Here is a 27,993-nt window from a genome sequence, read left to right on the forward strand (position 1 = left end):
CGGGGCCGGGGCCGGGTCTGGCGGATTCGGGTCCGGCGGGGTCGCTCGGCACCGGTCATGAGTGTGGGGTTCATCGGCGCGGGGCAGCTCGCCTTCGCCCTGGCCCGCGGCTTCACGGCGGCAGGTGGGCGCGGGGCAGTTCGCCTTCGCCCTGCCCGCGGGCTTCACGGGAGCAGGTGGGCACGGGGCGGATGGTGCCGATCGCTCGGGTTGACGCGCGGTGTCGTTCGCAGGAGTCCTGGCTGCGCACAAGATCACGGCGAGCTCCCCGGACACTGACCTGCCCACCGTGAGCGGGCTGCGGGTGAGTGCGGCTGGGTAGCGGGGACCGGGTGGCGGCACCCCCTTCCCGGGCCTGAGTGGTGCCGTTTCTCCCCAAACCGGTGCAGAAAATAGGAGTGAACTTCACGGTGAGCAACAAGGACACGGTGAAGAACAGCGATGTCCTCTTCCTGGCCGTGAAGCCCCCCATCATCCCCTTCATCCTGGAGGAGGTGGGCCCCGACATCGAGCCCCGGCACATCGTGGTCTCCTGCGCGGCTGGTGTCACCATCAGCTCCATCGAGAAGGTGAGAGGGGACTGGGCCCTACAAGGCCGGCCATGAGCTGGTCCCACTTCTCTGACCCCGAGGAGCCGGTGCAAGGGATAGATATTACTTGTGCTGCTCAGGACTAAAGTCACACAGCAGCAGCCAACTAGTTTTTGGTCACCTTTGCCTGTCTTCATCAGCAAATACTATTAGAGGTTTTATCCAGCTCTTCCCTCACATGAGGTGCTGTCCGATCGTGTTTCTTTTAACAGCAGAGGGTCATATCCCCTGAATTTCTGCAGATTTTATGCTAAGTGTCTGTAGGAGCTGTTTTGGAGATCCGTGGGTTGGTGTGGGATTGAGGCATTTGGGATACTGTTTCCAACCTGGCTTTGCCCAGCTGTTGCTTTGTTGGTACTGATGAAGGCTTCACAGTATGGGAAGCAGCGGATGGGCTGCTGTGGCTCAAAGCAGGGTATTTGAGATACACAGGTTTCTCTTTTCCTTCTGCTTGTGTTGTTCTTGTCCTTGGGGCATCCTTTCCTGCACAGACCATTGATGAAAAATACGCACTAAAGCTTATTTTTCTCCCTTCTTTCCCTTTTTCGTACTTTCTATCTTCAATGATTTTCTTCCCTAAGAAACTCTCTACCTTCTGCCCCACACCAAAAGTGATCAGGTGCATGACCAACACCCCTGTGATAGTCCGGGAAGGTGCTACAGTCTATGCCACAGGAACTCATGCGGATGTGGAAGATGGGAAGCTTTTGGAACAACTGATGGCCAGTGTGGGCTTCTGCACCGAGGTGGAAGAGGACCTCATCGATGCTGTAACGGGGCTCAGTGGCAGTGGCCCTGCGTATGTATGTGCTGTTTCCTCAGCTAGTGGCAGTCTTAGGGAGAGCAGTTGGCTTTGCCTGCCATAACGTCTGTGGAACTTCAGCTTGGTTTTTTGGGGTTTTTTTTCCCCCGTCACCCACATTTGCAATGGGACATATATTCCAGGTGTCAAGTTTGGGACAGCAGAAAAATATTTTTACCAGTCAGATGAGTCTGAAGTCCATAGCCAGTGTGGAGTGTCCATGTGTCCATGTTGCAAAACTTGGGCCTGTAGTTTGCATGATGCAGAAGCTGAATTTCTCCTCTTCCTCCAACTCCTGAGCTGGAACTAGTGGGAGGGAAGCCTGGCAGGGCATCCAGGAAAGGATGAAGGAAAGGGGGAGGGTTTTGCCAAGTGATAGAAGTCACAGAACAGCCCTGAAGCCCTGGCTCCTCCCTGAGACTTACCAGTCCTGGAGCAGAGTCTTTCAGTCACCTTCTTCCTCTCTCTGGTCTCAGGCATTCACTGCCCTGGATGCTCTTGCAGATGGAGGAGTAAAGATGGGCCTTCCCCGCAGGCTGGCAGTTCGACTCGGAGCACAGGCTTTGCTGGTCAGTATTACCTCCTGCATAAGAAATCTGAGTCTGTGCCTGCTCTGTGCAGAGGAATCTACACATCACAGTTTGAAATTATCTTGGTCCTCTCACAGAATCTGCTTTAAAGAATGTGTTTGGTTTGAATGCACACAGGTTCCTGGTGAGGGGCTGTAGGAAGTGTCTGCAGAAATCTGCTGGCACTGGTGGTGTGGGAGCTGGGGCCTGGGAAACTCTGCTCCTTTGCAGGCTTTGTCAGCTCTGAAAAGTATTTTGGCAGCCTGCAGGAGTCCAGGTCTGCCTGTTGTGAGTGCTGGGGCTGTTCAGTGACATGGAGAACAGGAGTGTGTGACAGTGGCTTCCTCAGTCAGAGCTCTGGCAAGTGTTTTCCTTGTTACAGGGTGCTGCCAAAATGCTGTTAGAATCTGAGCAGCATCCTGGTCAGCTGAAGGACAATGTCTGCTCACCTGGGGGAGCCACCATCCATGCCCTGCACTTCCTGGAGAGTGGTGGCTTTCGCTCACTCCTCATCAATGCTGTGGAGGCTTCCTGTATCCGGACAAGGTGGGCACCTAGGAAGTCTTAAAGAGCTTGCAAGTCTTGTCCCCCACCCTCCCCACCTTAATTTTTTCTCTGTCTTCCTCTAACACTACCCCATTGTAGGGAGTTGCAGCATGTGGCAGACCAAGAGGAGATTTCCCCAGCAGCCATAAAGAAAACTTTGCTGGACAAGGTGAAGCTGGAGTCTCCTTCCCTGTCTGTGGCATCTGCTAGCAAAGTCAGTCTGTTCACCAGCAAGAGCAAGAAGAACTGACCAGACTGCTGTATTCTGGCAGTGCTGAATGTCACTGTCTTGGTTGCAGCCAGGCTGGGGTAATTTTTGCAGCCAGGAGTGGTATGGCCAGAACCCTGGATATTCTACACATCATGTGTGTGGGCAAAGGGAAGGTGGGGGGTTTGTGGCAGGGGAGGGGGGCTGAAGAGGGATTGGGAGAAGAGGTCCCTTCTGGTTGGATGCATGGAGTGAGCAGTGCAAGTAACATCATGTTACATGTGGTGAGCAATTGCGTGTGACTCCTTTGCCTCTCCTCTACACTCTTTTTAATATTGTTGCTGTTACTATTTTTTTCTTATCTCATTGCTGTTTCCAGTAAACTCTTCTTATAGCAAACCATGATCTTTACCTCTTGTGCCAACAGTTCTCCTCTCCAGCCCGCCACAGGGGGAGAGGGACAAGAAGGGAGTGAGTGAGCAGCATGTGGTTTTGAGTATTTCAAAGGGAATGCTAATATGGTGAATACTATTCCTAAGCCACAACCGTTGGTGTTCTCTCTGTGTTATTTCTATTTTGTCAAAGGAAAAAACTCGTACTCTGCATATTGGTGCCCCCTGTACCAGGCTCGTGTCTTGCAGCAGCTGTGGGGCAGTGCTGTAGCAGAGTCTTTAACCTATAGTGGGGTTGGTGTGAGCTGTCCCTGGGACTGCAGTTTTCTCGGACAGGGTGATACTCTCATCAGAGCTTTGTCAAGGAAATAATTTCTCCAGAAGCCTTGGGAACTTCCAGGACTCAAGCAGTGTTTGTGTTGTCCCATGCTGAAAAATTTTTAACAGGATTTTTAAAAGATGTTTCAGAACTTTTGGTTTCTTCTTGGTTTAATCTTCTTGGCCCCATCTTGCATCTGCTGTCAGAGCTCACATTCCGTCACTGTGCTGCATGGTGCATCAGGGTCTGGGCCCAAAATCACCTCTTGGGATGGACCAAGTGCCTCTCCCATCACTCAGATGTATGGTGTGAACCTTGGACCATGCTTTTTTTCTCTCCAGTGGCTGTCCCTTCTCTCTGCTCAGTCTTGTTTGGGGAACCATAACCTCTCACTGCCCCTCCTTTACTGCTGGCTTTGCTCGGATGGTTTGACAGGTGGAAGGGTAGTGAGTTCTAACATGTCCTGCTGTCTCTGAGGTGCTGGTGATGGTAAAATATTTTTAGTGTTAGGCTTTTTGGCTACCAGCAAGGTATGACCCTATAGGTGTGACAGATGGTTACTCCTCTTCCTTTACATAAAAACTTGCTTCTCTCATAAGAGCTGTGGCTAATCCCAACTGTTTTGACTGGGGGTATCTCTTGCCACTGGCAGTAGGTACTAGGTCAGGAGTCCTTGGGTGTCATATGTTCCTCTCTTTCCTGCTGAGGATCTGTAATACCTGTGCAGACAGGCCAAGCTGGAAGTCAGATGGATGAAATACTGGCTGATGCAAAATGCAAAGGAGTGTTGTGGAAAGAGTTCACTTGGCTGAAAAAGTGGGATGCAGAATGAATGGATGCCTGATCTTGAGCCTCTCTGCAGGGACACGTAGAGGTTGCCCCTGGGTACTCCCAGAGAGCTATAGATGAACTTCCTAGATGGTTATAGACTTGTAACTGAGCTGGCCACCACAGCAGATGGAAACCCGGCCTGTCGGGGCTATAAGGCTTGCGGTCACATCCCCTGAGGAGAGAGCAGTGCTGCTGCTGCTGGATCCGTGCCCAGCCAAGCCCCCGCTGCTCTCCTACGGAGGTGTTTCTCCTTAACCCTGGTCTGCCCAGTCTTTGCTGCACCTCCCACTTGCCCCTCGCTCTTGTTTGGTATGCTCATCTTGTCCTGCCTGCTTTGCCTGTAGCGTGGCAGCAAACAGTAGACACCAGTGTGTGTGTTATGGACGCGGAGTTGTAACAAAAGGGCTGGGAACACACCTGGAACGAGCCCGGCGTTCCGGGAGAGCAGCGGCCCGGGCCCTGACACTGCGGAACGGGCTCACCGCACAAGGCCCCGCGGCAGGGTCAGCTGCTCAACGGGAGCGTGAAGCCGCCGGTGCTAAGGGCCCCTCCGGTGCGGGCGGAGGGACCGCGCGATGTGCAACGGGGAGACCGGCAGGTGGCCGCTGGCTGCTGCCAGAGATGGCGGGAGCTGATCCAGTACTTGGCGGAGCGGCAGCGCTCGGCGCGGGCCGGGGACTGGGCGGCGGGAGGAGCCGGGAGGAGCCGGGAGGAGCCGGGAGGAGCCGGGCCGGGCCGTCCCCGCCGGCCCCGGAGCGCGCGGCCCCCTTAAGGCCCGGGGCGGTTGCGCCGGGCGCTTCATGAATGGAGCCACGTGACGCAAATATCACGTGACGAGTCCGTGAGCGGCGGCGGCGGCGGCGGCTCGTGAGTCCCGGTCCCTCCCAGCGCGGCCTCCCCGCCCCGCCCGGCCCGGCCCGGCCCGGCGGCCCCGGCAGGAGGTGAGCGCCACCGGCTGCGAGGCCGGGCGCGGCACGGGCCGGGGAGGGGCGGGCCGGTCCCCGGGGGCGGGCCGGGGCGGGGCGGGCGCGGCGGGCCCGGGATGGTGGCGGGGGCCGCTGCGGGGTCGGGCAGGTGCGTAAACGGGGCCGCCATCGCTGACTCACGGCCGCGCTTCGGCGTCGCGCCGCCCGGCCGCCGCCCCGCTGTGTCCGGGCCCCGCTCAGTGGCCGAGCAACAGGTGCGCGGGGCGCTGGCCCGGGGCCTGTCCCCGGCCCCGCCCGCCGCCTCCCGGGTCCACCCGCAGGCATCACGGACGCATCCGGCCCCTCCCTCCCGCGCTTGCCGACCGCCCCGATCGTGTTGCGGACCGGCTGCCCTCGGGCCGAGTCTGCCCCTCAACCCCGCCGCACCTTCAGGCGCTCAGGCTCCGCCGGTACGGGTGCGACCTGGCCCCCGGCGGGGCCTCGAGTCCCCCCAGTCCCGCCGGACGGCCGGCCCCCGCCGCGGGGGTTCGCCGTGGGCTGTGCTTCTCCTCCCGAGGACGGGAGGGTGAGGAGGCATCGGGGCGTCTCGCCCGGTCCCCAGGACAGAGGCTCTGCCGCGGGCAGGACAGCCCCGCTGGCTGCAGTCGGTACCTGGTCCTCGGGCTGCTTGGTGGCTGCAGACGTGCGGGTGGGAGATTCTGGCCCCTGTTCCGTAGGGGCTGCCCCGTGCTTGGCGCTGCGGCGTCCCCCGAGTGGAGTGGGTTTCGGTTCCCGCGGGACTGCGGTGCCTGGCCAGCACGGAGGGTCTGTTGTGCACGGGTCGGTCACGCTGTTCAGAGCTGGGGACGCCTCTGACTGTCCGGGATATGTGAGGCTCCCAGCTGTGGTCGGAGGAGCGCACTGCCAAGGATGGGATGGAGTTTCTCAGAGCTGGCCCTTTGCTTTAGCAGTGTGAGCGGAGGTAAAACCAGCTGGGTGGGCAGATTCCTTGAGGAAAAAATTGCTGTGGAAGTGCTCAGGGTTGAATGACCTCACTAGGGGACCCCCAGGGTGGGGAACACTGTCTTAGCTACACAGGTAATTTGGAGAGTCACTGGATGAAACTGTGTGAGCAAATTTGCTAGCAAGCAAATAAAGAGAGTATGAAATCCACACTTTAAGAGAGTGTTGTTGTGAGCTCCTGTGCCTGCCTGTGCTGAAGCAGGTGACATCACCGTGTTTACACGGGGCTCGTGGCAGGGTTCTGCATCAGGAGTGGAGAAGGGCCTGTGTTGGATCATGTGTGGTGCTGTCAGTTCCTGTGTGCTGCCGCTGAGCTGAGGGGAGAATTGGCTGTACTTGTGCTGAGTTCAGGCCTTTTGAGCTCTGGGGAAATGTGTTGAGGCTGCAGTTTCTTCACTGCAGCCATGGTGTTTGGCACTTTTCAGTGTGATCTTTCTTCAGGAAGCTATCAAAAGCTGATCCATCAGCAGTCTGGAGAGTAAGGCGAAGTTCGGTCTCTGATATGTCACCAGTTCTCTGAGTGTCCTCTTCATGAGCTGCCAAACAGCCCAGTTAAAGCAGGACCCAGATAACTCTTTGTGTTGTTCTTCCCATTCTACAGACTGCCTTGTGTGTTGCTGCACCTCGGAGAGGTGGGATCACCAGATTTTTGGGGACAGTCCTGTTGCAGCTCTGATGGCTGTTGTAAGAGGCTGCTGCCTGAGAGGGTGTTGTGTTAGAGTGCAGAGGCAGGAATGAGTAGCTGCCTCTGCGTGTCTAGCTCTGCCAGCACCAGCCATTCCCCAGCCTGCTGAGGAGCACTCTTCCCAGTGCCCTACCTGATGCAGCATGTATGTGCCCCGTTTGTTTCCTTTTGGGTCTGCTGTAATGAAGACAGCCTGTGTGCTGACCAGGCAGATGCAAATTCTTTAGTGCCACAGGGCAAGCTAACTCCTGTGGACTGACCACACCTGCCCTTGATGCCTTCCACTTGCAAGAGGATGGGGCATGGAAGTGCTGCAGGGGCATGCACATTGGTCTCTCCAGCTACTCCCTTTCCTTTTCCCTTTTCTCAGCAGACATGTTGTTTACCAGGTAGGAACAGAAGGAATCAACAGCAATCTGGGCAGGAGGGAAGAATTGGTTTTGTGCAGCAGTTGCTCCTGTGCTGCCTGTCCTGCCTCATTGCAGCTGCCTTCCTTGGGCAGCAAATGACCGTGCCTGTGCCAGTGTGGTCGGGTATAGCAGACATCTTGTTGGAAGGAGCATTGTCCTCTAGGTATATATAAATAGCCTGGCTCCTGGCAGGCTGCAGGAATATCCCTGGTGGTGTTCTGGGGACTGCTAGTCCTGTTCACCTTTCACAGATGCGCTGTAGGGAGTCTGTGCCACAGCTGCTGGAACAGCACAAAGTCATATTTGCTGATGTGTGCATTTGGTTCTGGTCTGTAACTGGACATCAGTCCTGCTGGGAGTAAGGCAGGGGCAAACAAAATTGTTGTTTGACAGCTGTGAGATGAAAGGGGGAGAGGCACCTGTGGGCTGCACAGGAATGCTGGCCAGGGCTGAGTGGATGCAGTCCGGGCTAAGAGGGGAGCAGAATATGGACCATTTGAGACACAGACATGTCTATCAGGTGTATCTGTGTGGATCAGTTCCTTGGGCAGTGTAGTAGCATTCTGAACTGAAAAGCCTGAGGGGAGGAGGTATGTGGGGAAGGAAGCAGGAGCATGGGGTGTAAGTCTATGTAAAGCAAGCCTGGGAACTGCTCTTACCAGTTCTGAAGTCTTGTCTTCTATGGCAGGGAAGGAGTCTGCTCTGCTCTGTTTTTCGGCACCTTTAATCTTTGTTTTCTTGTGAGCACACCTTGGCTCTGAAGATAAGGAGGAAGAAGGTGTTTCTGGGCCCTGGCATGCCAGGGATTGACAGGTACTTTCTCATAGAAATGACCTACAACTGGGGTCAGTTTTGCGTGATTGGGAGAAGTGAAGGCTGCTGAGGCATCAGCTCAAATTTGTAATGGAATTCCAATGTGTCCAAGGCTTGCCTTGTACCCCTTTGCTCAGGGTAATGTCTTATTGAACCATACTGGCTGCATCCTTGGGGGCATCTGGAGTCTGGTAGGACTGGGGAGCTTCTGAGCTGTGCTTGGGCACCTGTTGGAAGGGTGTCTTAAGGTAACCTGCTCTGCTTGCTGGTGACAAGGATGAGGCTGAGAGCAAGTAATGCAGAGTGCCAGCCTGCTGAGTCAGCATGACTGGCCTGGAGCAGCCATGCTCTGGACCCTGCCTGCTGCTTGCAAGGCTATTTTTAAAAATGTGTCTTCCGTGTATTCTGACTCCTCCTAGTTTTTTAATTTCCCCCACCATAAACAAAAAACCAGCATTGCCACAAAGTCTCCATGGGAGCAGAGGTGTGGAAGGGCAGCAGTTTCTGCTCAGGGACAGGGTCTGCTCCTTGTGAGTCCAGCTCAGCTGGCTGTTTATTGAGTGTCTTCCAAAGTGGGGGTGAGTGGGGACCAGTATGTGGAGCACCATGTGGCACTGCTGCTGGACCCTGCCAGACTAATGCTGTGGGCTCTGCTATGTCCCAGATGCTAATGTGACCTTCCTTCCCTTCCAGAACCCAGCTGACAAGGCTGTCGTGTTATGACGACCCCCAACAAAGGAAACAAGGCCTTGAAGGTAATGTGGGTGGAGGAGAGGGGTGCAGGGATGGGTGTAGGCGTCCACCTCAGGTTTCACAAGTGCCTGCTGCCTTCTCTCCCAGGTGAAGAGGGAGCCAGGTGAGAATGGGACCAGCTTGACAGATGAGGAGCTGGTGACCATGTCTGTGCGAGAGCTGAACCAGCATCTACGGGGCCTGTCGAAAGAGGAGATCATCCAGCTGAAGCAGCGTCGGCGCACGCTGAAGAACCGGGGTTACGCAGCCAGCTGCAGAGTGAAGCGTGTTACCCAGAAGGAGGAACTGGAGAAGCAGAAGGCAGAGCTGCAGCAAGAAGTGGAGAAGCTGGCCTCAGAGAACGCCAGCATGAAAATGGAACTCGATGCTCTCCGCTCCAAATACGAGGCTCTCCAGAACTTCGCCAGAACCGTGGCCCGGAGCCCCGTGACCCCTGCACGGGGGCCTCTCACTTCCAGCATGGGGCCCCTCGTCCCTGGCAAGGTTGCTACTACTAGTGTCATCACAATAGTGAAATCCAAAACGGACGCCCGGTCTTAGTGAAGCGAGCGTTGCCTGAGCTTGTCTGTGCAGGGCAGTTAGGCACAAAACCAGCCTGGAATCCCCAAAGCACAAGCCCTCCCCACATGGGTCCGGGTTCCTTTGACTTGGCCCAGGACTGGCCCGCTGATCGCTCCAGTTTATTTTGTTGTGTCCAGATTGGTATCAGCAGTGGTGATGCATCCCTTGTCCTGTGCAGACAGAGCTTCCCACCCAGCAGTCTGTAGCCCTTGGGTGCCCTGGGGACAGACTGAGATTTTGGTTTTCTACCCAAAGAAAATCTGTGCAGCGACGCTGACAGAAAGGGTGGAGGAGTGGCCTGAGGAAAGCTTTCTTTCTGGAGGCTGGGAACCCTAAGTTTCGGTCACTTCCAAAGGCTTTATTTCATGACTCTTCCAGGTGGTGCATCTCGGCGCCTGAACCTGCTGCTTTTGTCTCCTTTGGTACCTGTAGTAACAGTTGGGGTGTTCTGTGTCATAGGTTTTTATTCCTTTCTAGGTGTGCCTCTGTGCCCTAACCGTGGGTTTCCCTCAGACGTCCATGACATTAGCTGTGTAAACTGGCAGTGGTGGAAGGACGATGCTGCTGTGTCCTGCCGCCGTGGTCCTGAGGCCCTGCAGGGCCCAGCACCTCGGGAGAGGAGAAGGGAGCAGCAGTACTGTGTTGACTGCAGGCCGGTTTTGTGCCTAATGTGTTGCACTGAACAAGACCAAAATCACTAGTTGTTCCCGTGTTTTGAGGGTATCAAGTGTCTCTAGTGTGATGGTTTACACAACCAGTTTATGTGGTTAAATAGCCCTTTATTTAAAGAGAGAAACATCATTTTAAGACTTATTAAATTATCTAAGTTTAAAATTGGACAGAAGAGAGAGCGTATTTATAGTCAGCTTTTTTACCTGAGAAGGCGAGAATATTTGACCATATAAGTGGGGAAATATTCTCAGAGACTTTGCTAGTTAAAAGTTAATAAATAAATAATTTTAAAGTTTCTCATGAACCTCCCGCAAACTGTTTGTGGCTCTGAGGTTAGTTTTTATAAAGAGTTATCAGACTTTATTTATAAAACTTAGAAAAAGACAAAAAAAGAGGCAAGTCCTGTTTGATATCTTTTTGCAATTGTACCAAAAGTGACTTATTCTTGACCTTGCTAGTTTCTGTCATGTCCACTTGTGTTGGGCGCTCTGCTACCCGAGCTCTCGTGCAGCGCTGTGGTGTGCTGGTGCCTTTTGCCATGTGCTGTCATTTCACACTGTTGTCGTTTTGCCTAAACTCGACTGAGAGTTTGAGTTGGAATCTGTCTGAATTCTCCAGAAAGGTTCTGGTGCACAGGCAAAGGTGCTGCTGGTTTTGAAGACAAGAATGGCTGGCTGGTGCAGTGAGGTAGAGACGCCTGCCCAGAGGTGTGGAGGGGGAGCACAGGCAGCTCCTGCTGAGCAGCCAGCAGCAGGTTAGCTTGGTTATCTGGAGAGGAAAAATGCTGCACTTTCCTTCCTGCAGCAAATCTGTCAGAGAAGTAACATGAGGGAGACTTGTCCAGGTTTAGGAAAAGACTGATGGGATTTATCTCTGGAATTAGATCCTGTGGTCAGAACTTGTGTTGTGCTCATACCTCACCCGAACAAGAGGGGCAAGTTTGCAGCAAGGGGGGCAACATGGGACAAGCTAGTCCCTGGTATCTACATGCTGCTGACCAGTGAGCTGTGGCAGGATCGCTGTCCTTCCTGGGGCAGCTTCTGCCCGGGGGGTTAGGAGAGTGCTCAGACTCACAGCTGGGATGCAGCTGAGAAACTGTTTGTGGCTAGGCTCTGTTTCCACAAACACTTTGTCTCCCCTCTCCCCTTCCCAAAGATTTGAACTGATTTAGTAAGTTTTAGAGCAGCAGGACATGAGGAAGAAGCCCATGTGATCTCCTGGCTGCTGAAGATCTGAGTGGAGGGGGCAGACTGGGATAACACAAGTGAAGCCACAGTCTCGTGGGGAGGTATGGCCATCCTGGATAGCTTTTGGGGATGTTTCTCATTGCTGAACTGATAGTGCTCTCCCCTGAGTGGGGGAGCAGGTCAGCCTGAGAAAGGCTGCAGTGTGGCAGGAGAGGAGCAGGTAGTTGATGGGAATTTCTCGCTGGAGGAGATCAGCTTTGCTCTGATTCATAGGGAGTTTAGGGAGTTGTTTGGGATGCATTTCCCAGTGAACTTCCCAAAGGAGAAGCAGGTTAGAACATTGCCTCCAGACTTCCCCATTCTGGCCCTGGACTTTCTCTTCTCTGAGCTGAAGTGTCTGATGTGCCACTTGTAGCCATTCACCATGTAGGCCACACACTGCACAGCACTCAGCAGGCTCTGGTCTTCCAGCTGGTTGTGTGGTGACTGAAAGAAGTGAGATTTTACAGAACACAGAGGTGTCCAGTTGTCGTGGGGTGTCATTCCTAACCCTGTCCCTCCTAGACCCGGCCTGAGACTGTATCAGCAAGAGCCCTTTGGAACAGAGCCGAGTCCTGATCTGGGCCGGAGGAGCGGGCAAGGTGTATATGGGGCTGGTTAGGATCTTGGTTCCACAGCTGGAGCCTTTGCTGTGAGGAGAGCCCCACCAACAGAGCAGGCAACGATGGGCAGCCCTGCAGCCACGGAGAACTTGCTTTTTGTTGTGCTTTGTGGCAGGGAGCGTGCCTGCTGCAGGTCTGCTCTGCCTGAGGGCTGGCCGCAGTGCTGGCTGCAGCAGCCGGCCTTCCTCCTGCTGCCCTGCACCGTCCCCTGGCTGCCCGGAGCCCGGGTCTGCCTCAATGGCCCGTGTGTTCACTGGGGACAGGTCGTGTAGGGAAGAGCAGGCGCAAGGCCGTGACTGAAGGGTGCCGCTGTGCTCAACAAGCTCTGCGGGTGCCGGGCTGGGTGTCAGCGAGGCCGCGGTCCCCCGAGTGTTGCTTCCCTACGGTTTTGGTTTTGTTCTCAGTGAAGTGTAGGGCCCCGAGTGATGTATTTCCGCAGTTGTCCAAGGAGTGTCCCGTCTGGCTCCGGGCGATCCTGTGTTCTGCCAGCTGGTTTCCCGTGCCCGTGCGAGGCGACCCTTGCCCCGAGCCGTCACGCTGACCTCTCTCTCGTATATAGTGTTCTGGAGTGTGACAATTCTTGTTCCTGAGGTGCTCGTCCGTTTGGTTTCCTGCTGTGAAGGGTGTCGTGTTCCCTTTCTCCTTTTCCTGGTGCCGTTCCGGGCCGTTGGGGAGGGGTCCCGCGCCAGCCCGACTGGGGAGCGTCCCCGGCACCCGCGGGATTTGTGTATCTTGTGAATTGTGTACAGTCGCTCCCGGCCGGAGCCGGGGCTGGCGGACAGAAGGGTCACCCAGAGGGCTCCGGGCTCGGCGCAGGCGGTATTTATTGCTAAGTTATTGCCGTTATTTATTCTGTACAGTGTCCGCCGCCTTTGTACGCGACAATAAACCGCTTCAACAGCCGCCGCTTGCGCGTCCTTGGGGGGCCGCCCGGCACCAGGGGGCGCTGCCGCGCGGGGGGCGGTGCCGGAAGCGGCGCGCGGGCGCTCTGACCGGAAGGCGGAAGCGGCGGAGCTGAGCCCGGTGGCGGCGGAGGCGCGGCGGTTCCGGGGTGATGGCGGCGGGCGGCAGCCTGAGCCGTTCCGAGCGGAAAGCGGCGGCGCGCGCCGAGATCCTGCAGCAGGAGGAGCAGCGGGACCGCCGGAGACAGGTACGGTACGACGCCGCCGGACCCGTTCCACTTCGCCGCCGCGGGCCGCCGTGACCACGCGTGTGCACCGGGCAGGTATCCCGCATCTGGAGGAAGCCGCCGGCGGAGCGGAGCCCCGAGGAGTGCCAGGTGCTGAGTGAGAGCGAGGACATCGTCAGGGAGCTGGAGCGGCGCCGCAAGCGGCGCGAGCGGCTGCGACGGCGGCAAGAGGAGGTGGGCGGCGGGGTCGCGGGGGAGCGGCGGAGCGGGGGAGCGGGGGAGCCGAGCCGGTGATGGCGGGGAGCGGCCCTGGCCGCGGAGAGGCAGGGCGGAGGCCGCCGGGCTGGCTGCTGCCAAGCTCTGCAGCCGCAGCAGGCCTCGGTGAACAGGCGCCGTGCCCCAGCAGCGGGAACGCGTCTGCCCTCCGGGGACGGCCCTGTGTTTATCTCCGGCCAGCCGTGCTGCCAGCCGCGTGTGGCTGAGTGGGCAGGTCTCCCAAGAGGGTGGGTCAGCAGCTTCTGGTCTCCAGGAAGCTTTTTCCCGTGATCTTTCCACGAACAGTGCCCATGTCCTTTTCATTTGGAAACAGCTGCTGATGTTTGTTGCTTTTCCTGGTTGGCCCAAGTCCATCTTCAAACTTTCCGGGGAGACTCCTGCTCTTTCTGACTCAGTGGTGTAGTGTATCTCGGATCTGTGTGAACCTGCTGAGGTGTGTTTTTCAGGTGTGTGATGAACCAGAGGAGCTGAAAAGAAAGGTGTCTGAGCTGGCAGCAGCTGTGCGGAGCGCCAGGCACCTCGTCATCTACACAGGCGCTGGGATCAGCACGGTGCGTGTGGGGGGCATCATCTGGAGCCCCCTCAGAGGGTCGAGTTGTGTGGACTGAATGACCACAGGACGTGTGTGATGAGCCTGGGATGCTGCAGGAGTCCTGCAGCCAGCACAGTTCCCAGGCTATATCCTGGGGTCATTCCTGTGCCCAGGACATCCTGCGGCTGCATTGCCTCTGACCGTGTGCAGGATGCACAGCCTGAGCAAGAGGATACTGGTCTTGCCTCACTCAAGTCTCTTCAATGACTTGGTGTAAAACCTCAGGCCAGTTAGCTCGGGAATGTTATATGTACTATCAGACATGCAGAGACAGCTGTGGATTATAGGAATTTATAGACAGCATTTTGAGAATTGTTTTGTTGCAGTGGCCTGGGACAAAGCAGCAGTCTGGTTCTGCTTCTTCTAATATGACATCTGTCACCTTGATGTGAGCTCTGTCACTCCATTCTCTGCTGAAATGGAGTATGACTCAGGGCAGGGGGCTGAGTGCTCATGTCACCTGCATGTTTGCTAGAGATGCTGAGTGTGAGGTGCCAGAAACAGTCTAGGGAAAATAAGAAAAGGCTCAAGAATTCTGTGTGTGAAGTTCTGTGTAGGGAAGTGGGAAGTACCAAGGATGAAGAGCAGTTCTGGAGGGATTCCATAATGGTAAAATTGGAGAAAGCTAAAACTAGAGGTGAAAATGAGAGCTGAAACCTAGAAGAGAGAGAGAAAACACATAAGGAGGTTTCCCTGTGTTTAGGGAACAGCTTATACTGGAAAACTCGGAGTGAATGAAAAAGCAACCATGGATGGAGGTGTCTGTGGTTGTCCTGGGTGGGCCTGGGTTGGTTGTGTTTGTGTGTAAGAGCTGTGACAGGCCCGCCCCATCAGCCTGGTTTTCTCTCCTGGTGACAGGCAGCTTCGATCCCAGACTACAGAGGCCCCAATGGCATTTGGACACTGCTGCAGAAGGGCAGGAGCATCAGGTGAGGAGCCAAATTCTGAACTGTGTGACAGAAAGCTGATACTGGAAGAGTTTAATGGCAATTCCAGCTTTTTTCCCCCCCTTGCTTCTTGCCAGCGCTGCAGACCTGAGTGAGGCAGAACCCACACTCACTCATATGAGCATTGCCAGCCTGCACAAGCACAACCTGGTAAGATATATTTTCCTCACCTCACTCATGTTCCTCCGCCTAAGAATGATAAACCCAGCAGGGAAGAGAAAGCTTTTCAAAATATTGCCCAATTATGTTTCTGGTATTTAGCTTTCACAAAGGTCTGTTCACCATGCTTCTTCTCTGTGGGTCCTGCTCTGATGTACAGGCTGTTGGTGTGATTTGGGTCATGAACATCACCTGCTTGAAGGGATTCTTGTGTGATCTGTAGGAGCTCAGTGTTTTGTTCCCTCCAAGGTGCAGCATGTGGTGTCTCAGAACTGTGATGGGCTGCACCTGCGGAGCGGGTTACCCCGAGCTGCAATATCTGAGCTTCATGGCAATATGTACATAGAGGTGAGTGGCCAGAGCAGGAAAAAGTCAATGTTAAGTGGCCTCACAAAAAGAGAATGTAAACTCTTCATCTGCCACTAGCTCAGAAGGAATTAGTACAAGGGCTTGGCCTGTGTGCAGTTCCTGTCTTCAGACTGTCAGGTTTGGGGTGAACTACTTAGAAAGTACCAAACTCATAGAAATACCAGCTCAGTAGTTCTTCCTCTGTACGTGCTGGAGCCTTTTGCTTCTGACATCTCTTCCTTCAGCCCTTCTCTGAAATCCCTCCCAGCATGTAGCCAAAGGCTGCCTGTGGCTCCACTTGCTGGTTTTCAAAAAAACCTGAGGTTTTCCAACTTAGCATCTGATCACCGATACTTCTGTCAACAACTTCTGTGTTGTCCCCAAAAATGCTTTTCTTTAAAGAGAATAGGCTTGCTCCTGGCCTCTCGTGGCTGGGAGGTGATGATGTGACAGGGTTTCTGCTTTCGTCCTGCACCAGGTCTGCACTTCATGTACACCCAACAGAGAGTACGTGCGAGTGTTTGATGTGACGGAGCGCACAGCCCTGCACAGGCATCACACGGGCAGGATGTGCCACAAGTGTGGGGCACAGTTGAGAGATACAATCGTCCACTTTGGGGAGAAGGGGACATTGAGACAGCCCCTGAACTGGGAAGCAGCAACAGAAGCTGCAAGCAAAGCAGATGTGATTCTTTGTCTGGGTTCCAGCTTAAAGGTAACTTTAGAGACTCGGTGAAGATTGTTAGCAGCATTCCCTCTTGGTGATACACCTTGGTGCTGAGCAGTCTCCTCCCAAACAGACAACTGTAAACTCTGGTGTCAGGATTCGCCCAACATCTGTGATAGTCTCTCTTCCTCCCTCTTTCCCCTCCTGGTAATACATTCCTTTTCCTCTCGCTGATACGGTTCACGGCTGCATGTGCCTGTGGCTGTGCTGATCTTCTGTGCTTTGTGGCAGGTTTTGAAAAAATACCCACGGCTCTGGTGCATGAGCAAGCCCCCCACACGCCGGCCCAAGCTGTATATTGTGAACCTGCAGGTGAGGTGAAGCCCTTGGCGCTGGGTTGGCCAGGTGTGAGCCAAGGGGCCGCTGCCGATGCGCGGGGCCGAGCCCCGGGCAGGAGCCCCCGCTGCCGCCGCGGGGAGCTGCCTGCAGCCGGCTCTGCTGTCGCTCGCAGTGGACCCCGAAGGACGACCTGGCCGCCCTGAAGCTGCACGGCCGCTGCGACGACGTGATGCGGCTGCTGATGGCGGAGCTGGGGCTGGAAATCCCGCGCTACGACCGGTGAGCGGCGCGGGCCCTGAGCGGCGGGAGCCTCCGGTCCGGGGCCGCCTCCAGCGCCCACCGCCGCCCTCTCCTTCCTTCCGCAGGGCGCGGGACCCCATCTTCGCGCTGGCCGAGCCGCTGCGCCCCGGGGAGGAGGCCACGCACTCGCGGAAGCCGGTGGCGCCGCCCTGGGAGCGGGAGGAGCCCCGGCAGCAGGAGCAGCCCCGGGAGCGGGCGGAGGCGGCGGCCGGGCGCCCCGCGGGGTGGCTGGGCCGCGGCTGCGCCAAGGGCGCCCGGCGCAGGAAGAGCCGCTGAGCGCGGGGCGGGGCGGCCGGTGACGGGACCGCCGGTGACAGCGCGGCCATGCTGCGCAACGGGGCGGCGGGCGGCGGCGGCCACCGGCCTGTGCGCGTCTGGTGCGATGGATGGTGAGTGGGGCGGGCGCGGGGCCGGGTGATGTCGTGGCGCCGCAGAAATAAACCGTGTTGGCTACGCTGATGCCTCCGCCTCCTCTGTCACCGCCCGGGCCCGCGGCGGAGCGACGCTCTCCGCGCGGAGCTGCCTCGGGGCGCCGGGCGAGCGGGAGCGAACGGGAGCGCTCCGGGGCTCGGCCGCCTAACGGGTGTCGGTGGGGCCGGTCCGTTCCCCCCGGGCTGCGGCCGGCACCTGCCGGGCAGGTGCAGGGAGGGACCGGACCCTGCAGCATCAGGGCCGGCTCACTACGGCGGGAGGGAGCGCTGCTGCGGCCCTGGTGACCGGGCTGTGCCGGCGCGGCTCTGCCCGGCAGCAGAGGGACCTTCAGCTCCGAAGCCTAGGGCAGATTGCCCGCAGCTTCCAAGGAAGCGTGTCCCGGTGTGCTCGGGCTGACCTGGCCCTTCTTTTTCCAGCTATGACATGGTGCACTATGGCCACTCGAACCAGCTGCGCCAGGCGCGGGCCATGGGCGATTACCTGATCGTTGGGGTCCACACGGACGGTAAGAGGTTTTACCAGGTTTTATCTTCTGCAGCCCCTCAGATTGCCCAGCAGCATTAGCCTCAGGAGATCCAAGAGTTCCTGATAAGGTCAGGCTTCATCCTGCATTTGCTCCAGGATCAGTAGCCTGCAAGAGAAAAATGTTCCTTCTCTGGTAGTGAAGTTACCCCTGTCACACTTAGGGAGTGAGGATAAGATGGGTCAGATCTTGCAGGCTCTGAGGGTTAATCTGTGTTCTGTGCTATGAAAACAGTTGAAACAGCTGAAAATCAGTCTGCTTTTGCTGGTAGGAGCTGCAGAACTTACATTCCAAAATGAGTTACCTTGTGGAGAAAATTCATTTCAAGGCCATCTGGAAGTTAAGTGCCAGAAACAAGTTTTGATATGTGAAGATGTATTTTTTAATAGGTTTATGGATGCAGAATTTGCAGTAGAAACCAGGTGTAGTATGAAGTTACTGTTTAAGAGGGAAATTTCTCCTAGGGGGTTGCCAGGAGGCCCAGCTCATCCCCTCAGGAAGAAGTATCTGGGTACAGGGAAGCACTGAGACCTTTTGCTCTCTGAATGAATTACAAGGCTCTTGTTCAATGCTTAGGAAATGCAACTGAATCAAAATGTTTTCTGATCTGGGGCTTCCTTTGCTACCACAGACTGATTCAAAGCTGAGGATAAACCTGCAGTGAAGTTTGCCTGCCTATGAAATGAGTGAGGCAGTGACTGAGAGTCACTGTCACTGTAGGACATGCTTCTAACTGGAATTTTGTTTCTTCCCCAGAGGAGATTGCCAAGCACAAGGGTCCCCCTGTCTTTACACAGGAAGAGAGGTACAAAATGGTGCAAGCCATCAAGTGGGTGGATGAGATTGCTCCTGGAGCTCCTTATGTCACCACGCTGGAAACCCTGGACAAGTACAGCTGTGACTTCTGTGTGCATGGGGGTGAGTGGTGTTTGAGGCAGTGGCTGTGCTGATATGGGCCCTTGGGGCTGTGTGCTCCAGGTGCCCTGCTGCAAACCCAGCAATGTCCTGGCTGGTGCAGGGGTCAGGGGTTCCTGGGGTGTGTAGAGCTCTGCTTTCTCAACACCTGCACTGGGCAGCACAGCTGCTTCTGCTTCGTGGTCTGGAGAAACATGTCAGCATGCTCAAAATCTTGAGAGTGGCCAGGGCCTTTGGTTTTCACTTACAAAGGTGAAATGTGTCACTTAAAATTATCCCGAGGTTGCCCTTAGCACCAGCAGAAATTTGTGCAAAGGGGAAAGCCATTTACAAAACTTTAGTGTGAAAAACATTATTGAAAAGGAAAGCATGCAAAAATACAATCATGCTTATATCTACTTATCCAGGGACAAGGTTAGATCTGAAAAGCTTCTCTCTTTATCCAGCTGATAAGCTGTTCAGTGGCTCAGCTGACTGTGTGGCCAGAGACCTAGTTCTTAGTGAGAACACTTTTTGGTGTACAGTTGCTGAAGAGAGAGTTGCTACAGTTCCTGCATTGTTTTAAGGAAATGTTCTTGCTCTGGAACTCTGTCCCTTCCTGGGCTGCTGCCGATGCTCACTAAGCCTCAGCCCTTCCTCCCTGCCCTTCGGAAGGAATTTTGTTAGTTTGACCAGGAGTAGTCTTTGCACTCATTTAGCGTATCTCTCATCTGATCCCAGCCACCTGCTATTGATAAGCCGAGTATTTCACTAAGTGTAAATAAATCCTTAATCTTTTGAAGATAAATACGATTTTTCCACGTGGATGGAGTGGCTATCAAATTCCTCATTAACTTAATTGCCTGCCCTGAACGTGTTTGGTGTACGTGATCCCTTAGATTGCTGGGTGAGGGGTTATGACAGTAGAGGAGTGCTTGTGGCCTCTGCTCCCACTGTTCCATTTGTCCCCTCTGCCACGTCATTCCCTGCTTCTCCTGAGCAACACGTCTGCACCGGCAGTTCTGCCAAGTTGTGTTTGTGCAAAAGCTGAGTTTGGAAATAGCTGAGCTTACCTGAGGTGATGGTAACCCTGCTGTTTGTGCCTCTCCTGGCATGCCAAGCTGTGCTGGCAGTGTGTGCCCTCCTGTTCCTGTGCTCTGGGGGGAGGGTGTGGGGCTTTAGGAGAACTGAGCAGGGCTGAGGCACCCCACTGTGTGGGCACACTGGTGGGCTGCCCTCTGACTGTTTGGCAAAGGGAAACCAGCTTAGCTTTTGCTTTTGAAGGCTTTGTACTGTCACCAAAAGTACGTGAGAGGTGTTCTTGCAGAGGGAGTTGGGAGCCATGTGCCAGAGATGAACTGGAATGGCCTCTGCAGAAGGGTTGCTGTCACTGAGGATGTCACTGTGGAAGTGCAATCATTGGGGAAAAACTTTCCATTGGATGAACTGTTTGGTTGACTGAAAATGAATCAAGGGTTAAAACCAGTCCCAGAAGAGCTAAAAGGTTCTTTTTTTAACATTGATACAGATAGTGCTTGTTTATTGTCATTCAGGCAATAATCAGCTGTGCCTGCTGCTTCAAGGCACCCAGCAGTGGACCAGATGGGTAATGGTGTTTAGTATCCAGGAATATCCTTGTCCCCACATACACAGTAGTCTTAAAACCCCCTGACATTCTTGTGGGGCACAGGACATGTCCCCAGTGTATGCACAGGGATTTGGATTGCAGAGTTCCAGTCTAGCTCTAGGTGTGTCGGACCTGCACAGCTGCTGGTTTTGTGCAGGAGAGCTTGGGTACAGTTCTGAAGCTTTTCTCTCTCTGCAGATGACATCACCTTAACTATCGATGGCAAGGACACCTATGAGGAAGTAAAGACAGCAGGGCGATACAGGTAACTTCTTGCTGCTTACCTGTTAATCTTGTTTTGGGCAGAGTTTCTGAAAATTTGTGCCTTGAAGGGAAGTCAGATGAAACATACCAGTCTTCAGGTCACACCTGAATCTGGCTGCGTGTCAGAGCTTCAGTTGCTCCCAGCATTTTGGCTTCAGCCAAGTGGTGCAAACAGTCCTGCCCAGTGGGGCTGTCTGGTTTCTGGCAGATGCTGGTTCAGATTTTAAAGCCTCACCAAGAGCTGGCTCTGTTGGGAAGTCTGAGTGAGGGAAGCGTTCACACGAGCAGTTGCTGTGGCTTGAGGACAATGCAGAGGCTCCGCAAATAAATGCTGTACTTGAGAAGGAAGGCTTCCTTAGGACAGCCCCTGGTTTGGATTGATCAGGTGTCACAGGTGTTCCTGTGGTGATGGTAGGCAGACAAAGGTGTAAGCTCCTGTGGCTTCCGATTTATCCTTTGCTTGTCTCCTGCAGGGAATGCAAACGCACTCAAGGCGTGTCCACCACTGACCTTGTTGGCCGCATGCTGCTCATGACTAAGGCTCACCACAGCAACATAGTGAGTCTGAGGGCTCTGGGTGAGGGGTGGAGAACAGGGAAGGTGCCTGCTCTTCCCTTCTGCTACCCCTGGAGGAGTAGAGCTCCTGGGCCTGGCTGCCAGGTGCATTGGAGAACGGGCAGTGGCAGCAAAACATCCTGCTTATGTTTGCTTCAACATGTCTGAGGTCACACGGTGATGGGACAAAGACTCTGATGCCTCATGATCAGTGTGGGCCTCAGGAATGTTAGGGGAGCTGCAGGCAAGCCCATGACTTCTCCCAGGGTGAAACAACACAGTGCAGGGACATTGATCTGTCAGCCAGGTGCTGCCAGACTTGGAAACTCCTCTCCCTTCTCACTGAGCTTCATGCTTCTGCCTTCTATTGTCTCTAGTCTAATCAGACCTTTCTTGAGTCTCCTCAGCTCACTCTCTGGTTGGGAGCTAACCTAACCAGGGAAAAGCAATCAGTGGTTTTATGTCAGATAATGAGTTGAATTTACTGAGTAATAAAGGAATATTGTGAATAAAATGACCTGGATAACTGCAGAGACAAGTGACCCACAGGTGCATTCAGGGACAGAGGGAGATTTTTGGTGTGCTGAGCTGTTAAATTGGCTCAGCTGTAACACGTGAGTTCACATGGAGATCTTCCTGGTGCTGCTGGCTGCTGCAGACACCTAAGCCTGCCTCTCATGAGAGTCTTTGGCAGGAGAAGGGATGCTGTCCTTTCAGGTGCTTTCTGGGCTGAGGGAGGATGCAGCTGTGCAGCACTCTCGGGGCTGCGAGTTGGGCAAGAACCACCTTTGCTGGTGGTGCCAAGCTGGGATCAGATAAGGACACATTTCCTCTGACTCATGCTGGGGTAGGACTCTGGTTTAGGTATTAACCAGTTTGTCAGCATTCAGTGCCCTGGATCCCTGGTCTGCATTTTGAGCCTGGCCTTCCCAGCACTTCCCACACACAAGCATATCTTGGTTGGATGAGCTGTGCAAGTGCTTAAACATTTTGACTCTTTATCTCCCTTCAGGATGAGGACCTAGACTATCGGAAGCACACTGACAACTTTGGGAAGGTAATGTGAGTTCTGGTCGTGGACGTCTGGTTGTTGTCCTGCCTGAAAAGGATTCCCAGTGTGCTTTCTGGCCTGTTGCAGGCTTGTTTGTCCTCCCACATGTAGCAATAATGTCCCAGTGAATGCCTGCTGTCCCTATATGGCAGTGCCTGCAGTGGGTGTGATGGGCAGGTGTGGCACAGGGCAGTGCATGAGCTGTCCGTCAGCAGGACCACAGGGTTGCTGTCCCCACTGAGCCTGTGCTGGGTTCCTTCCTTGATTGTAAATTCCTTCCTGCTGCTTCCCTTTGGACCCAAGTGCACGTGGTTCCAGCCTGGAGGCAGCCTCTGTGGATGCTCCTCTCAGTGCCTGTGTTTTGAAGGTGTTGTATTAGGTTTGGGAGGTGTGGACACAGCAGGTGTGTGGCCACACTGTGTTGCAGAGCTCGAGGGCAGTGCAGCCCTCTTGGTGTTCCAGCTGCCAGGTCCCGCCTGTGGCTTGCACTGCTTCCAAAGAGCCGTCAGCCCTGTTTATTTCCTTGGCAGCTGGATTGTCTCTGCTTAATGAGCTGCACCAGCAGCTTGAGCGTGTCTTTTTTACTCACAGGGAATTTGCTGACCTGTCTGAATCATCCTTAGTTCCCCACTATTTTGGGGTTTTTGAGTAGGCATTTTGGGGCATACTGCTCCAGCATGGCTGTTTCCTGGGGCTTGGATCTGGATAGAATGGATCAGGGCACTAGATACCCTGCGTGACCCTGACAGCTGAGCTGTTTGCATGCTGCCCTTTGCAGGGTCTGCTCTGGCCTCAGCTGCAGTGTCCTGCCAAGTCCCGTGGAGTAGCTTTGGGTAGCACAGCAGGTGACGTGGTGGCTGTTTGCACAGCTACCACGTGGTGGGGACTGTGCTCTGTCCTGAGAGCTGAGGGGCCAGACAGGTGCCCTGAGGCTTGGCAGATTGAAGGTTGGTCTCCTGTTGTCTCCCTGAACACATCTTGCTTCTCATGGAAATTCAAACCTGCCCTGTTATCTTCTTCCTTCTTGAGCTTTCCTCTTGGCACCTCCTGAGCTGGCTACTGAGGTGATGATTTAGACAGAGCATAAAGGGCTTTTGTGAAATTGTCTAAATACTTGATGTCAGGAATATAGAAAGTCCAAGGTGCTGGGAGTTGCCAGCAAATTCACATGAGCAGATTGCCCAGCACTGTGCTCTGTGTTGTCCAAACCCCCTCAAAGAGCCTGAAAAGAAGATGTGTCTGGTGTATGTTTCTACAGGGGCCCAAAGGTCACAGTCCCTGGACTGGCGTCTCACAGTTCCTGCAGACATCCCAGAAGATCATCCAGTTTGCATCGGGGAAGGAGCCACAGCCAGGAGACACCATCATCTATGTGGCTGGAGCCTTCGACCTGTTCCGTATCCTTGACTCTCTTTGGTTGCAGCAGTGGTCTTTGATGTTCTCATGTTGGGACGCACCAAACTGGATATTTGCCTCTTTTTTTCCTTTTTTTTTCTTTTTTCTGTTAGCTGCATGTGAGGGAGTCAGGAGTGAGTTCTTCCTGGCAGTTTCTTAGTCACAGGATATTGAGAAAGAAGCTATAGCTACTCTGTGGAGCAATCTGTGACTGTTGGATTTCAGGAAGACAGATACTCTCAGCACTCTAATGGTTGTGGTGAAGACTGGCTGCCATAGCATCTGCAGCTGACACGTCGCTCCTGGAGCAGGCTTTTTGTCAGAACCTCTGAGACAAACAGGAATTCTGTACAGAGGCAAAGCTGAGTCCATCTAAGGTGGAGCTGAAAAAGTCTCTGGCTTTTGCCCAGAACTGGTGGAACCTGAGGAGGGAGGCAGCAACTGTTCTTGGAAATAGGCAATTAGTAGTGCAAGAATAAAATCTTAGGGATTCCTGTCTCCCACTGTTGTTTTTGAGTGACTCTGTTTCTGTCTTCCTTCATCTGTTTTCCCTATGAGCTTCAGTTCCTTAAACAGATTTGCAGATGTTGGTCACGTGGATTTCCTGGAGAAGGTTCACCAGTTGGCAGAGAAACCCTATATCATTGCTGGGCTGCATTTTGATCAGGTCCGTGTAGAACCTGCCCGAAGGCAGAGCAGCCTGGGCCTGTTCTCTGCACCAGGCAGGCTGTGCTTCAGGAGACAGGACAGGGATGTATTGACCAATACAGGAATTTCATTCTGAGGGAGAGCAAGAGGGAAAGGAGTTGCTGTTTCTCTTTTGATTGTTCCTGGTGCTTTGCCGTAGGAGGTGAATCGCTACAAAGGGAAGAACTATCCCATCATGAACATCCATGAGAGAACCCTCAGTGTCCTGGCCTGCAGGGTGAGTGGGTGTCTCTGCACTGTTCCACTGCCTGGAGCCTGGTGGTGTTCACTTGTGCTCAGTGATCTTGCACGAGTTCCTTGGGGTGCCCTGAGAAGACAGGCAAGATGAATCAGTTGAGATTGCCAGAGGTGCTGATGAACTCTTGGGAGGCTTTGCTAGGCTCCTGTGCCATCCTGGCTGATCCAACCTGGTGACCCATCCAACTGCTCTGCCAGCAGTGACAGGGCTGGACACCATGTAGGGAGCTGTGTGGCTCTGTGTAGTCAGACATGTGCCACTAGAAAACTCTGCTCCCTGCAGCAGGGGAGAAAATGCCTGGGACGAAATTGTGGGGATCCCCAGAAATGTGTGCCTGGAACAATTCACTTTTGGATTTGCTCTGTAAAGGATATTGTGTTGAGGAACAAAAAGCTGTTGTGTGACAAGCAGTTGCTGCTGAACCCACTTCTCTGTTCCCTTATTTGAACTTCCGATTCTATAGCCAGGTGACCTGCTCAGGTCTCTCTTTAAGAAGCAGCTGACTTCTGGCTTGGGATTTGGTGTTTTTTTTGGTTTTTTTTTTTTTTTTTTATGGGATATTTTTCAAATCTCGACTCTACCTGGTTCATTTTTTAGTATGTCTCAGAGGTGGTGATTGGAGCTCCCTACGCCGTCACTGCTGATCTGTTGGATCACTTCAGGGTGAGTCCTTGCATATGGATGGACATGAAGATGGTGGTGGGTGATGTGTGTGGGGAGCTAAAGTGGTGCAGGACAACATGGGGGTGCAAGGAGGGAGTGTCCTGCTCAGCCTGGGATTGCCAGGCTGCTGCAGAAGGGTGGCTTTGCTGGGCTCCAGACTCTGCTCAGTGGGAGTAGGGGCAGGAAATATCTCTGTTATCTTTTAGATGTTGTCAGTGACTTTTGTATTCTTCTCCAGGTAACACTTGTTTGTCATGGGATGACTGAGGTGGTGCCAGACAAGGATGGTTCTGATCCATATGAGGTAAAGTACCAGGTGCTTTGTCAGCATTTGATAGACAGAGCCTGGCTCTGGTTGTGTTCCTGGACTGAGAAGGTGTATTGCAGAGGAGGCCACCTGGGTACAGCTTTGGAAGGTGATGCAGCTTTTCATCCACCCTGAGGATAACTGCATGGAGCAGTCAGTGAATCATTCCCAGCAGCTGCTCTCTTCCAAGCATTGTTTTGCTCCGCCTGTTTCTGATGCCTTCATGGCAGTGTGAGAAATCCTGTGTGCTTTGCACTCTGTCCTGGGCAGCTCCTGTGTATGTGGAGCTTTGATTTCAGCAAGTGTTCTGCCTCCAAGGAGGTCACTCGTGCATCCTGCCTGCCTGGCCACCACAGGACCTGCCACAGCTCAGCTGTCACTGGGGAGCTGCACACCCAGGTCCCACGAGTTTTCACAACCCAGTGCCATGTCTGTTTGCAGGAACCGAAGAAACGTGGCATTTTCCAGCTGGTGGACAGTGGCAGCAATCTCACCACAGATCTAATTGTGCAAAGAATCATCAAGAACAGGTTGGATTTTTGTCTCACAGTTCTGTCACATACTGTTCCATCCAGAGTGTCTGGGGACTGATTAATGGGACCAAATAGGGAGAGAAGGTGTTACCTAAAGGCATAGAGTCAGCAAACTTGTCCTTTCTCTTTCATGGCTTGGGCAGACTGTAAATGTGGTTGTACCAGTCTGTACAGGGAAAGGAACAGCTGAACTCTGCTGTGTCAGAATGTGCTGCACAGCACCTTTATTGGGTTTTCTCCTTTAATGATAAATTTCCTTTGCTGTATCCTGGAGGAAAGAGCATGTTGCTTCTTTAAGAGCTTTGGTCTTTTAGGCCCGAGTCCTTCACTTTGAGTACTTTGGCTCACATCAGTGATAAATTTGATTTTGGTGTTAGAACATCCAGGACAGCCCAAGAATGGAATAGCAGCTTCTTCCACAGAGGGAGAAAGAAGTCATCTGTGACCATTGTGGGAGTCCAGGACTGCAGAGCACTGGCAACAGCCATGGAAAGCTCTGGGAGAGGCTCTGGAGGAGTCTGGAGGCCTTGGGGGGTTTCTGAAATGCTCTCAGAACAGAGCAGCATAGGAGAAGGCAGTGCTCTCCTGCTCCAGGTGCTTTTGTCTATAAGAAGTATGGATGAATGAGAATCTCATGGCATTGTGTAATTTTTGCAGGCTGGAGTTTGAAGCTCGCAACCAGAAGAAAGAAGCAAAAGAGCTGGCTGTGCTGGAGGCCATGAGAAGGCTGGAGGAGGAGAAGCACTAGGCTGCAGAGTGTGGATATGTGAGCCACAGAGTGCTGTAACTTCACCTCTGGTAGAGCAACTGCTCTTCAGGAAAGGACCCCTGAAGGGGGGCAGCACTGCTGGCACGCAGGACGTGCTGTCCTACCCTCTGCTGTCCTAGCTCCTCCTGCACTAATTATGCAGACATAACGAGTTGGGATTCCGCTGCCTAGTTTTATCTCCGTTAATCAGTCCCCGTCCCTTTACCCAGGAGGAGATTTGACAAAAAAAAAAGGTTTTAATTATAACTAATGTTTTAACATGTTGATGTGCTTTTACCTTCTGCCATTTCTGGCTCTTAGTAGGAGGGAAGTGGAGGAGCTGCCCATCCCCTCTTGCCCTGCCAGACTCGGCTGTCCTGACCGGGGTCTGCATTCCAGAGCAGCCCCTTGGGCAGTGGTGTGGGTGGCTGGACACAGTGAGAGCAGCCTTGGGGACAAGACAGGGTTCATGTGGTTCCTCCTGCAGCTTTTGCTTAGAAACAAGGGGCTGGCTGCCAGAGATGGTGCTGTGCTCTAGGATTCACTATGCTGTCTCTTCTCAGCTCCTGGCCCTGCACACAACTCAGAGCTACTCTGGGTTGAGCTGGGTAAAAAAACCTGTTGCTGCCCCAGTGACAGGCTGCAGGTGGCATCTACTGAAGGGGCCGGTGGTGCTAGGATGCTGGGTCAAGGCGTTTCTCCACATGAGGCAGAGGGATCCTGGGGCCTTTTCCTAAAGGCTCTTCCATTTGTGAGGCAGCAGGACCCGATGCCTTGTGTGGGCTGTGCTCGGAGTCCCCCTTGTGCCCTATGGATTACCTGAGGGTGGGACCTGGCCAGTTGTAGGGTTTTCTGAGGGCTGATAAGCAGCATGCCTGCCTCTAAGGGGAGGTGCAGGGCTGGGAGAATGGGTATTGAACTGTGAGCCCCTTTTGCCTCTTACATTCCAGGATACTGTGGTGGGTATCCTGAGCAGCTCACTGCACTGTGCCAGGCTGTGTCTGGTGTCCTCTCTCTTGTAAACTTCTGTTGCTGATCATTAATAAAATGTTGAAGAGTTGTGCACTGGTCATTTTAGGGCTCAAGCCCAAGTAGCAGAAAGAGGGTATTTGTCAGATCTCCTGCAGCACAAGGAAGGGCAGGGCTTTTCTATCTGGGGGGAGACAGGGACAGGAACCCCATGCCTACAGTCGTGCTATCCAGCACAGCCCCTTGGCTCCTGCTGTCCCTGCAGCTCCCACAGGCACTGAGCCACCCTTGAGCCTAAGGGCTTTTGTTCAGATACCCCTGGGTATGAGTAGCCTCAGTGCCACAGGAGGGCTCAGCAGCACAGAGCTCCCCACATCTGGGTGAGCTCCCCCACCCCTACC

At 54.1% G+C, this 27,993-nt stretch overlaps 4 protein-coding genes across 10 annotated transcripts; all 4 read left to right on the forward strand.

The window, feature by feature from the left end:
• Positions 1 to 27,683, forward strand: PCYT2 (phosphate cytidylyltransferase 2, ethanolamine). Of its 3 annotated transcripts, XM_066332181.1 has the most exons (14): positions 1 to 7; positions 17,025 to 17,074; positions 17,534 to 17,622; positions 18,397 to 18,558; positions 20,360 to 20,426; positions 20,899 to 20,983; positions 21,993 to 22,037; positions 23,290 to 23,428; positions 24,011 to 24,093; positions 24,274 to 24,351; positions 24,970 to 25,035; positions 25,274 to 25,339; positions 25,784 to 25,872; positions 26,533 to 27,683. In XM_066332181.1, the coding sequence occupies exons 3-14, from the start codon at positions 17,541 to 17,543 to the stop codon at positions 26,621 to 26,623; spliced, it is 1,053 nt and encodes a 350-aa protein (XP_066188278.1). In that variant the 5' UTR covers positions 1 to 7; positions 17,025 to 17,074; positions 17,534 to 17,540; the 3' UTR covers positions 26,624 to 27,683. The 3 variants fall into 3 exon arrangements, with proteins under 3 accessions (XP_066188278.1, XP_066188276.1, XP_066188277.1); XM_066332179.1 differs by lacking the exon at positions 1 to 7 and having other exon boundaries at positions 16,980 to 17,074; XM_066332180.1 differs by lacking the exons at positions 1 to 7; positions 21,993 to 22,037 and having other exon boundaries at positions 16,980 to 17,074.
• Positions 18 to 3,114, forward strand: PYCR1 (pyrroline-5-carboxylate reductase 1). Its single transcript, XM_066332182.1, has 7 exons — positions 18 to 124; positions 234 to 304; positions 390 to 569; positions 1,172 to 1,393; positions 1,869 to 1,961; positions 2,344 to 2,507; positions 2,607 to 3,114. Exons 1-7 carry the CDS (start codon positions 58 to 60, stop codon positions 2,755 to 2,757), a joined length of 948 nt encoding a protein of 315 aa, XP_066188279.1. The 5' UTR covers positions 18 to 57; the 3' UTR covers positions 2,758 to 3,114.
• On the forward strand, positions 5,012 to 12,920 carry MAFG (MAF bZIP transcription factor G). Of its 4 annotated transcripts, none has more exons than XM_066332184.1 (4): positions 5,012 to 5,198; positions 8,787 to 8,848; positions 8,934 to 9,329; positions 12,789 to 12,920. In XM_066332184.1, exons 2-4 carry the CDS (start codon positions 8,813 to 8,815, stop codon positions 12,918 to 12,920), a joined length of 564 nt encoding a protein of 187 aa, XP_066188281.1. In that variant the 5' UTR covers positions 5,012 to 5,198; positions 8,787 to 8,812. The 4 variants fall into 4 exon arrangements, with proteins under 4 accessions (XP_066188281.1, XP_066188285.1, XP_066188283.1 ...); XM_066332186.1 differs by lacking the exon at positions 5,012 to 5,198 and adding an exon at positions 5,280 to 5,632; XM_066332185.1 differs by lacking the exon at positions 5,012 to 5,198 and adding an exon at positions 7,796 to 8,093.
• SIRT7 (sirtuin 7) lies at positions 12,858 to 16,961 on the forward strand. Of its 2 annotated transcripts, XM_066332177.1 has the most exons (10): positions 12,858 to 13,078; positions 13,154 to 13,291; positions 13,780 to 13,884; positions 14,784 to 14,854; positions 14,950 to 15,022; positions 15,281 to 15,379; positions 15,858 to 16,094; positions 16,338 to 16,418; positions 16,558 to 16,664; positions 16,751 to 16,961. In XM_066332177.1, the coding sequence occupies exons 1-10, from the start codon at positions 12,983 to 12,985 to the stop codon at positions 16,959 to 16,961; spliced, it is 1,218 nt and encodes a 405-aa protein (XP_066188274.1). In that variant the 5' UTR covers positions 12,858 to 12,982. The 2 variants fall into 2 exon arrangements, with proteins under 2 accessions (XP_066188274.1, XP_066188275.1); XM_066332178.1 differs by lacking the exon at positions 13,154 to 13,291.
• Positions 27,684 to 27,993: the final 310 nt, after the last annotated feature.

This window comes from Sylvia atricapilla, chromosome 18 (assembly GCF_009819655.1).
Source record: "Sylvia atricapilla isolate bSylAtr1 chromosome 18, bSylAtr1.pri, whole genome shotgun sequence".
NCBI classification, from domain to species: domain Eukaryota; kingdom Metazoa; phylum Chordata; class Aves; order Passeriformes; family Sylviidae; genus Sylvia; species Sylvia atricapilla.

Coding starts and splice junctions, on each gene's coding strand:
- PYCR1 (XM_066332182.1), top strand. CDS start 58: ATGAGTGTGGGGTTCATCGGCGCGGGGCAGCTCGCCTTCGCCCTGGCC. Junction 125..233: donor CCGCGGCTTCACGGCGGCAG/GTGGGCGCGGGG, acceptor TGTCGTTCGCAG/GAGTCCTGGCTGCGCACAAG. Junction 305..389: donor CCACCGTGAGCGGGCTGCGG/GTGAGTGCGGCT, acceptor AAACCGGTGCAG/AAAATAGGAGTGAACTTCAC.
- MAFG (XM_066332184.1), top strand. CDS start 8,813: ATGACGACCCCCAACAAAGGAAACAAGGCCTTGAAG. Junction 8,849..8,933: donor AAGGAAACAAGGCCTTGAAG/GTAATGTGGGTG, acceptor CTTCTCTCCCAG/GTGAAGAGGGAGCCAGGTGA. Junction 9,330..12,788: donor GGCCCCTCGTCCCTGGCAAG/GTTGCTACTACT, acceptor TATTCTGTACAG/TGTCCGCCGCCTTTGTACGC.
- SIRT7 (XM_066332177.1), top strand. CDS start 12,983: ATGGCGGCGGGCGGCAGCCTGAGCCGTTCCGAGCGGAAAGCGGCGGCG. Junction 13,079..13,153: donor AGCGGGACCGCCGGAGACAG/GTACGGTACGAC, acceptor TGCACCGGGCAG/GTATCCCGCATCTGGAGGAA. Junction 16,095..16,337: donor GTCTGGGTTCCAGCTTAAAG/GTAACTTTAGAG, acceptor GCTTTGTGGCAG/GTTTTGAAAAAATACCCACG.
- PCYT2 (XM_066332179.1), top strand. CDS start 17,010: ATGCTGCGCAACGGGGCGGCGGGCGGCGGCGGCCACCGGCCTGTGCGC. Junction 17,075..17,533: donor CGCGTCTGGTGCGATGGATG/GTGAGTGGGGCG, acceptor TTCTTTTTCCAG/CTATGACATGGTGCACTATG. Junction 18,559..20,359: donor TGACTTCTGTGTGCATGGGG/GTGAGTGGTGTT, acceptor CTCTCTCTGCAG/ATGACATCACCTTAACTATC.